This window comes from Thalia democratica, chromosome 1 (genome assembly GCF_965202585.1).
Source record: "Thalia democratica chromosome 1, ktThaDemo2.hap1.1, whole genome shotgun sequence".
NCBI lineage: Eukaryota > Metazoa > Chordata > Thaliacea > Salpida > Salpidae > Thalia > Thalia democratica.
The window spans coordinates 46,670,062-46,680,472 of NC_139165.1; the positions used below are offsets into that span (position 1 = coordinate 46,670,062).

The 10,411-nt window shown below is 28.1% G+C and overlaps 1 protein-coding gene across 1 annotated transcript; it reads right to left on the reverse strand.

Annotated features, from left to right (window-relative positions):
- Positions 1–420: 420 nt before the first annotated feature.
- On the reverse strand, positions 421–8,106 carry LOC145832813 (somatomedin-B and thrombospondin type-1 domain-containing protein-like). The gene is made up of 6 exons (XM_082940101.1): positions 7,960–8,106; positions 7,481–7,607; positions 3,801–3,980; positions 3,488–3,584; positions 2,482–2,618; positions 421–1,309 (listed from the first exon to the last, which is right to left on the reverse strand). The coding sequence occupies exons 1-6, from the start codon at positions 8,068–8,070 to the stop codon at positions 1,155–1,157; spliced, it is 807 nt and encodes a 268-aa protein (XP_082796227.1). The 5' UTR covers positions 8,071–8,106; the 3' UTR covers positions 421–1,154.
- Between the last annotated feature and the right edge of the window lie 2,305 nt (positions 8,107–10,411).

The following is a 10,411-nucleotide window of genomic DNA, read 5'->3' on the forward strand; positions in this document are numbered from 1 at the left end:
CTTCAAAACAAATGTTTTCAATATAATTTGCTTCTAACTTAATAAAGCGGAAAAAGTTAAACCTTATAAACACTAGTTTTTTTAATTTTATAATACGAAAAAACAAACAATGAATGAAATAGTTAAAATTAATTTTTATTGTGAAAATTTAATAGCTTTTACTTTACTCAAAAATGCATAACTAGTATATTTGTTAAACTTTACGTATTAAATTTTAAACCTAAAAATTCATTGCAACAGATAAATAATAAATCTAACTGTTTTGAAGTAGCAAGGCTAAGCAAAAATAATCATAAAGCCTTATAAACAAGTACTATAACTTATTTTAATTAAAGAAATTAATATCATAATTTTAATATAAACTAATACCAGATGTGTAATTTTTGTTGTTTATTTGTTTTAAAACTTACAAAAACGCCAGATGACAACAACAAAACGAACATTTGAATGTGAGGAAAAGGGGTTGTGTTATTTTTGTCAAAGAAAACTAAGTTAGTAAAATTTTAGCTTAGAGCAAAACTCAACGTATGTAGCTGATTTAAAATTAAAGAACGCGGTTAAACTATCTAAACTTTAAATATGTAAAACTTTTGTTTTCTTAAAAGGTTACTTTTTATGATTTAAATATCTGAAAAAAAAAAGAAATATTGAGTAAAAAATATTAAAAATTCCTAGAGAATAAAGCATAGAGAAGGCTATAAAAAGCAAAAATAAGGCGTTGAAACATCAAATATAAGCCGTCAAACTATGTTTTGATTTTAGGGAGTCAGAAATTTTCGTTTATTAAAAATTGGAAAGGTGCAAACAGATGTTTTTGTTATGAAACTCCGAATGTGACGTAAATGAGGGAAGCTAGTACGGCAAATGAAAAACAATAAATATTCACAATTTCAAGCTAGCTTTTTGTAGGTGAGGTATCGTTTTTAGGATTTTTTGTAAAAACTAAAATTTGCTGAGTTTTTCTTTGTAAGACTTCGTTAATCAAGCAGCTAAGAGGAAATATGCTGCAATGCAAGGTTGTAGTTGTTATTGGTTTTTGAATCTTTTTCTTTTCGCTATTGTAACAAACAGTTGTGACAACTGCACAACACAATATGCAGTAATTTAACATTTATCTTTAGCTTTTAAATGATTGTTGCGTTTTTTGATTAACGTTAGACGAAAATGAAATCCTCGCCCATCTTACTCCCGCAAGTGCAGTTCTTCTGCGGAGACGTAATTGGGGTCCACTTTCCGTAGCAGGGGCGGCCCGACGTAGCCCTCCAGCGGTAGCCCCCTAAATACGACTGAAGCGCTTCCGTGTAAGCTCCTGTTTAAAAAAAAAAGTTTAAAAAATATTCAAAACATGATCTAAATTTAAAGAAAAAATACTGTTTTGCACTCTAATGTCGAGTTCAAGGCCAGCTTAACCTATATTTTTTATTTAGTCGGAAAATTTTCATCCGTTTTAGAGTAAATTACAGGGTCGCTAATTCGGCTCTTTAATGTATGAACTAAAGTTGGCTTATTTTTCACAAAAGAGAACACCCAGACTGAAGCAAATCGTAAACCCGAGCTTTAAAAATTTCCACAAAAAACTTTAATTTGGGCGTTTATGTTCTGTTTAGAATTTCAAAAACTTAACTGGTGTTCTAAAACGACTTTTGTTTGTTATTTTTAAAGGCTTGACTTATGAATAAAAACATTTAGGAACTTGTAAATAAGTTATTTTGTCAAAAGAATACATAAAAAACTTATATACGTGACCGACAAAAGGATAAAATACTTACATTTTTACAAACTATTTCAAGCAGAAACATTTTAAACGTCTATTAATTTGGTACTGAAAGAAATAAAATAAAATAGTTATTGGTAATTAAAAAATAAAAACTTTGGAATGAATTGATGTCACTCAAAAGATAAATTAAGTAACTTGTAGGCATATAATTTTCAAATTAAAGGTTAAATTTAATGCACTTCACCTTTTGAAGCACACATAAAAATTGAATAGACAGAAAATTACGGCTAACAATCGCATCCTTACGTCACAATGTTTTTCCATTTAAAATCGCATTAACGTTTTTATACCTTCCTTCAGCAAAATGTGCCATTACGGTTTGAAACTTGTAGATTTTTTATTCATAATATTGGTCAATAATGTAAAAATTTAAAGTAGTACTGTTTTTAGCTCAAGTTTTTAATAGTAAAACTCTAAAAAGTTATCGTTAAGTATAAATAAACTTTTTGAATAATGATGCTAATTGGCTCACTAAAAACATCATAGCTAGAAATTTACTACTATTGTTACAAGTTTTTTTTATGCTTACATACTTTTGCTGTTCTACATGGTAACTTTTTGATACAGTTTATGTATACAAGTAGCTCTGCAAATGTGATAAATATTCAAAAGAATGCGAAATCTATAAAACTATAACTTGAAAGTTTTCAGTCAATACATAAACAAATAAAAACCATTAAACTAATTTTAAATTCAACTCTCACCTTTGCACTTGTCGTTACTTCCCATCGCCACATCGTGACACTCAACGCACACTTCTGAGCCCACTTTGATCACGTGATACGGCGAAACGTACTTGCAGCTCCACAGCATTTCGTCCATGCGGTAATGCATGCAGTAACTGCCCAAGACAGTTTTGCGATTAAAATTAAAAATTCATAAAATTTTCAGAAGACTTTTAAAACATGATAAAAACGGGATTAAGTTTATTAGATAGCATTGAAAAAAATTAAATGAATTTTTCATTTTTGCTGCGTAAAATTCATAACAAAGCATTTTTTACACTAATGAGTTTGTGTTTGTTATAAAAAACGTTTGAGAAAAAAACCGTTCTCACAATTAAAGTACAATTGAAACTTAAAAATAATATTTTTGATATAATTAAAACATAATGAAGTCGTTTTTGTTTACAAATCTAAACAAGAGTAATTAAAACCAAAATACTTATACCAAATGTAATGTATAAGTTTATCTATTTTTTGATAAAAAAGTATTAAATCAAATTAGATTTAGACTTTTTTGTTTTCATCTGTTTAACTCATAGAACATTACTTTACAAAAGCTAAATTAGATCTCAATCTGACACAAGTTTGCATAAAAAGAAACAAAAACATTGCATATAACAGCAATTATGACGTCATAAGCGGGTATTTACATTTCGGAATGAAAATTAAAGTAATGTCCAGTATTGGTTAAGAAGTTAATGGACTACGTTGGTGTCAATTTTTCTAATGTCAATGAACTTGAGCTACCCCAAGCAAAAATTATATTTTCTCTTAATTTTTCTAAGGGAAATAACTTTCTAAAACTTTTACTCCCTTAAGTGAAAAATTATATTATTACTTGGCTTTTCCTTCTTTATTTTAACTTTTGCTTTTATATAATCCAGGTAATATTATATAATATAATGTTTAAAACAACCGAAGGTAAAACAATTGAAATTAAAAACTTTTTAAAAACAAAAAAAATGACATATTAAAATTTACCAACCTTGGTCGTACGATCCTGTCAACTACAACCGGTCGTTGGTAATAATCCTCCTTGTTTCTGTGTTGACTGAAGTAAGCTGGCAGTAGTTGCGCAATTTCTGTAAAAGTTTGTTTTAAAGTGGCGTGAGAAGTTTTGATATCATTAGTACTTTTGATTTTTTTCAAACTGAGTTAAGTCATGGTATGTTTAGTGTAAACTTAATTAAAAGGAAGTGCTTTTTTTATTTGTAAAATCAAAGTGTTTTTTATGTGTATAAAAATAAGAGTTTTACTTTGTTACTAGTGTTGAAAACTTTATCTTGTTTAACACAAACCGTAGTTTGGACACCTTTCGTCGTTGTGGTAACAGCCTCTTCTTTGAATCCTCTTTCCGCATGGCTTGCCGCCGTTGCTTGGCAACTGACGGATCTGACGCCTCCTTTCTTGGGTGCCGCTGTTGCATCTTGCCGCGCATCCGCCCCACGCAGTCCACTGCGACATTTCGCAATCCCGAGCTGTTACAGTTGGTCATTTAAAAAGGTTGAATATAACCTTGCATAAGATCTTTAATTGACATTTTCATTAGGCAAATGGTTATTTGCTAGCCGACTAGTCTGTACAAACTTCACAGCATGATTGACTGAAATAGTAAATTTAAGTGCAAATTGGTTTTTAATAACATTGATGTATAAAATTACTGAAAATAAGTAGTTTGAAGGAATTTTCTATTCAATAACATAGGAGATGTCAATTAGTAGTACATTTTTCAACCCGAACACAAAAGAACATTTCATAAAATTATTATAATTTTAAGTAATCACTTCAGTATAAAACTGTGCTTTAAAAATGAAAAAAGAAATTGTTCATCGTACGTAATTTGCTGTTACTTTTAAAAAAATTTAAACAGATTTTAAAACCTGAAAAGAAATAAAAAGTTTTTTGTAGATTGATTACTCGAATATTGTGGTAGGTTGAAATTTATATAATCAATCACAACAGTACGTTTGTTTGTAACATTAAGCTAACTGTATAAACTTCAAATAGCTACTTTGTGTTATTTTCACGAACTTTAATTTCTTATCTTAAGAAAGATCGATAACTAGTTGTTGTGATCTATCATTATTTAGTAAGCCGAAAGTTTATAAATCGACACCTAAAAGGAAATTCAATTCCTTTAGTTGACAATTTGTTAAAGAATGAATACAAAGTTTAATATGAATAAACTACAACATTTATAACTTTATTATTTTAAACAACATAGTTTTTCTTTTAAAATGAGACATCTCGTACATTATTTTTGTTAAGCTTATATCATATATAAATACCCTTATATTTAAAATCAAGTAGACTATAATACAAGTTTTTCTTGAAAAACTAAAAATTGAACATTGTAACTTCACTAAAATACACTTGTAAATAAACCACTTAGAATTGTAAAACAAAATTTAATGAAAACTTTAATTGAATTAAGTTAATTAAATGATTTATAATATCTGTCTCCGATTTCAACTTTAGTAACTAGACCTAACTGAATTTTCATAGCAATAGTTTTTTTTTAGAGAGTACCCACAGGTGCAGTAAACCTAACCACCAAGGTTACAAAAAATAAAGGAATAGCATAATGATACGATAATTACTTCCTGCGAAAGTATTGAAAACATGTCCATACAACTTGAACAACTAGCTTTTGTGGCTTTCTCTGAGTTTGGTTGAATAATCTCTGTTTGATTGGCGGTTAATTGATCTAACAGAAATTTTGTGTATTAAATTGCATGCAGATAACTTGATGGCTTATCAGATGTAAGGTTATTACTTCTTAAAAGTTTTACTAGCTTGTTATTTTCACCGCTAATTCTTAAAAATCGTGTCTAGACGACATGTATGTCAAAAACAGTGTGTGTATTCATATTTCCAATGAAGCATTCGGATAGTTATATAAAACCTACAGTTTATTGCAACTTTACCAAGTTGTATTTTGAAAATTAAAATAATTAAGTAATTTACCTGGCTAAATTCACGTTTTATAGTTTAGCCAAACAGGATACCTACACTACATGAATATGTATTTGAAAAAAATGCTTTTGTGTACGACTATATATTTTCTGGATAAGGTAGTAAACTCAGAAACGTTTGATTAATCTTTTTAAAAGGTAAAATTCAACTACAGCATTGCACCTGCTTGTCAACAAGTAATAGCAATATGTAAACAAGAAGTTCACGCATGGCTAATCAAAGTTTTCAGATGTTTAATTTTAAGCAGTGACGTAAAACAAAAGCATTAAAGCTAAGTAGGTAGGCGGTGGAATATGTAAAATTCTAAAAGTTCATACTCGTAATTAAATTCATCAATCACTGAGTTCAACAACAAACAAGCGAACATAAATCAGCCAATTTCGGTTTTAAAATTTCTTTCGGACCTTTATAGCATCAATCATTTATCAGTTATTAAAAGGAAACATGTGTCGCATAGAAAAATTATCGTTGGTAAGTAAATGTCATAGTGGTCCACGAATGTGCATAAATGAATTTTAAAAACAGTTGCTCACCGTTTAACATACTGAATTGACATTATCATAAAATTCAACGACGGCTGTCGTTACGAAAATAATACTCGGCTTGTTGGACGGTAGATCGGGTTAAGATTGAAGAAAATACTGAAACTTTACTGGTTGCAATTATCGTTACAGTTTTAGAAAGTATTTAAAGTATTCTTTAAAATCTTTACCTTCATTTTTTTTTATGAATTTCGTAAATATTTTCATACTAAACTTTTAATTTAATGTTAAATGACTTATTAGCAAAATTTCACTTTGATCAAACTTTTAACAACAAACAAAATAACAATATCAAATATAAGACATAAATGATTGTCACATTTTTAATATAAGACAATTTGTAATCCAAGCGAAATGATCGGTCGAAATGAGGAAAGACAGCAAGAAAAACACGCTCTTTGCAGGTCAAATAAGATTAAGTATATAATACTAACAAACAGCGTTTTTAATATTTAACATGCTAAAACTCAAACTTTTTTAGCAAGCTTACCATTGATCTGTCAAAAAATATTCAAAATAATAGTTGTTAGGATTAGTGGGTAAAAACTCATGAGCTGTACAAACTGCATGGCATGTTTGTAAACTTACCATGTTTTGAAAGGTGTGAACGCTGTCTAAACACTCTGGTCGTGTTTTATTTTCAGATTTATAAAGATACTGACTATTTTGTGGTCATGTTTTCACTTGCGATACTTTGCAAAAAGTCCAACTTTAAAACCTTATACAATAGAGTAAAGTTTAGCCTTGACATTTAAAAATGATAATAGAATGTCAACGGATAAGAACACATAGTAGCTGTATCAAGTTGTAAAGGAAGTTTTGAGAAAACTACTCGCTACTATAAAATCGCTGTTTTCAAAACAATGTTAAGTTTCATTCTAACACGGCTCACGTCCATCCTTGTCTGTCACATGCTAAATTAGCAGCAAAACTGAAACCCTGTTGTTTCATGTTGCATGCATAATTTCTCATGTGAGATCTTATCGGGCTAAAAACTTTACAAACGTTTTCTTTTATCTTTTTGTTTTTATTAACGCTAATTTGAAAATGTTTGTAAAAAATTCCACCCTATTAGTCGAAAAAGTTTTAATGTTTTTATCCAAGTCTTAGAGCCTCTAGCTTGCTGGAAAACTTTTACATTATGTAACTAAATTGAGTGAATTTGTCGCAAACGTTTAAGTAAAAACAATTACTGATTTTATTAGAACTACAGCTTGTTTTATACTATCAAAGTTTTCTATTTAAATAACAATATGCTTTTCTATTATCAAATGAGCTGTTCTAAAAAAGCATTGATGGAAAAAGTTTTTACGTACTAATGATTGCAAAAAAACAAGATTCAACATTTACAAAAAAATCACAACATTTCGTAAGCTTCAATTGTTCAATGTATTATATTAACAACATATGTTGTTATATATTATTCGTAAAGTTTAAATTTTTAATTATATTTAAACAACCTTGGGACAAGCAGAAAGGGCGGTAATCGTTGCAGCAGTCACGTGACTTGACGCAGAACTCGTCGCAAAAACACTGCTCAATGAACCGTGACTTGACGAATCTCCCCCCGACGTATTTACAGTCGACCTTTGAAAATTATTTAATTAATTTTTACATTTTTTAAATTCTAATTTGATCTGCAGACTTAATTATACTAAAACAAAACAGTTATTAAAAGGTTTTAAGAATGCATATTTGTAAATATTTACTTTTTATTTGACATTAGAACTATTTACAAGTCAATTTATTTAATTAGGATTACGCTAACTAAAACCAAAAATAAAATTGGAAATAAAATCATATATAAACTTTTTCCTCAAAAATGATAAAAAAATTTAGTTATACAAAAACAAAAATCATAATACAATCCGAAACAAATTTAGTAGTTTTAAGAATATTGACGAATCGTTTAACAATGTTTTAATTTAATCAAACTTACATCTTTACCATTACAGCATCTTCCTAACTTTCTGCAACTAGCATCAGTAGAGTAAGGCAGAGAAAGCAATGCAACGAGTAGAAAAACTAATAAAATGCTTTTGAAGTGCATCTTAATTCTTCAAGAGCAGATGTACAATACCTAAAATCTAATTATCACCTACTAAATACATATTAGTTTTTTATACAAGATTATTTAAATAATACTAAAATAAGACTGATCTGTACCGGGGTTTAACATGGTAGACGCCCCCTTTTGGGCGTTTTTAGCTGAACAGTGGGTAATATGTGGTAAATCGACAATTGAGGGGGCGACTTCAGATTACTGAAACTTTTTTTATTGGTTTTATCAAAATGCTAACCTTAAGAATTTGCATGTTTTCCTTAAGTGAATTGTAAAAGTTAGAAGAGAAATGTTTATTCTAAAAGTACACTCGTAATCTAAAAAAGTAACTAGCTACATTTGTAAAATCAGTTATCAGTTTAATAACTTTTTTTTTAAAGTTAAACCAAACATTTAGTTATAAGTTTTGTTAAAACCCTTTAGAAATAAAATCTTAAGTTCTTAATTTTTAGGTAACTTGAATTACAGTTGCTTTGCTAACTTTAAATAATTGAATTGTCATAACTCTACTAGAAAATATAGAAAAGTCTTTGTAGGTAATTTAAGTGAAATAATTACTTTTTAATTAGTTCTGTGTTGACCTGTACTTTAAATTTAAGTATTTAATAAAATATTATTTAAAATTTAAGTTTATAACAAAAAACCTCTTAATATATGAAAAAAATTAACTTAAAATATTCGATCAGGGGGTGATTTAAACTACTTAACCCGAAAAGTGGCCGATTTGGTCACTAAGTTTGTGAAACCCTGGTCTATACTTATTTTAGCAGTTATATCAGCTTTAAGTTGTTCACAAACTATTTACAGTAAGCTAGGCCAAAAGTTTTTACAGGCACAAATTTATTAAGACGTAATAAAACAAAACTGTAACAATATTAAACACATCCGATACAAATTGGTCACGCCTGAGAAATTCTAATGCATGACAACAGACACGGCAATTACTGGCTGTTATGGTAACAAGTTCGAGTTCAATTGATGTAAGTTATTTTCTATTGACAATTTAGTATGTTGTTACGTTTTCTCAACTTTAATCATAGTAACTATTGTGTTGATTCAAATTTAAAGTGGTAAAAAAACTTTTTGTACAGCTCTTATTTCAAGTAAATTACAGGTAAAATTGTTACAACCTGTGATTAAAAAACTAGGTAAAGTATGTTTTTCTTTTTTTAACTTTTCAGTTAATAAAAAACAGATATATTTAAAGTTAGAAGCCAATTATAGTTTTGAAATAAAAAGGAAATAAAAATAATAAAATACAAATTAAATAAACCATGTTTGTTACTTTATAAGTTTAATAATTTAACAAATAAAATCATAATAAAGTTTTGAAAAAATCGGAGGAAGACAATTATTAAAAAACTTGCATTATTTTAGAAGTTAATTGTTGATTTTTTTTAAAGAACCATTTAGCTCCATTATGCAAACATGTACAATTCGTACTGTTTTAGCAGTAATTCTAAAAGCGTGCACAAAATTATTATTTTTGCAAAGTAAACTTTGACAAATGTGAACTTTTTTATACCAATTAAAACCAAATTCTGTTTTATCATAAAAGCTTTCTTCAACTAAAGTAAGATATGAAAAAATTCTCTTATGTAAGCTTAAAATAAGACTACTGCAGTCTAAGTTTATTTTTTTTAGCGAAAAATGTTCATTGAAGATTATATCAATTTATCGTCATTAGTTTTAAAAGCTGAGCATTCTGTTTGAGTTTATTCGGTACAAAAAGGTAGAATACCAACAAAGCTAAGCATAAGTTAGCATAAAAGTCTTGGTTCGTATAAAACACAGACGATTACTTTTAAAGCATAACATTTTAAATAAACCTAAAACAAAATAACTCAAATCTATCTAATTTTGATGTTTAGCCTTAGCCACATGAAATTAAAAAATAATAAACTAGTTAAACTATAAAATAATAAACATCATAAGCAACTTGATTTTTTTTCAGTTTAAGTACAAAGTTATTTACTAATCCTATATTAATTTTTTTCACAAAACTTAAGCTGAAAAATTAAATAAATAGAGAAAGTTTTAACTTGTTTGTGTGCCAAGAAAGTCGTTAATGTTTAACTAAAAAATAAGCTTTATCTTAAAACGCTTAGCGTTTAAAAATATGTAAGTATTAGCAACCTCTAAATATTTTATATTGAAAACTAAGATCAAGTAGCTTGCTTAAAAATACCAATTTGCATTAAAATCTTAATCAAATCTAGGCTATGTAATCTCGTAAAGTAAAACTAGCAAAATAAAAAATAAATATAAAAGATTATTTATCAATCCATATCTTTTCTACTTTTCTAGTTGCTGAAGCAGTAAAACATCT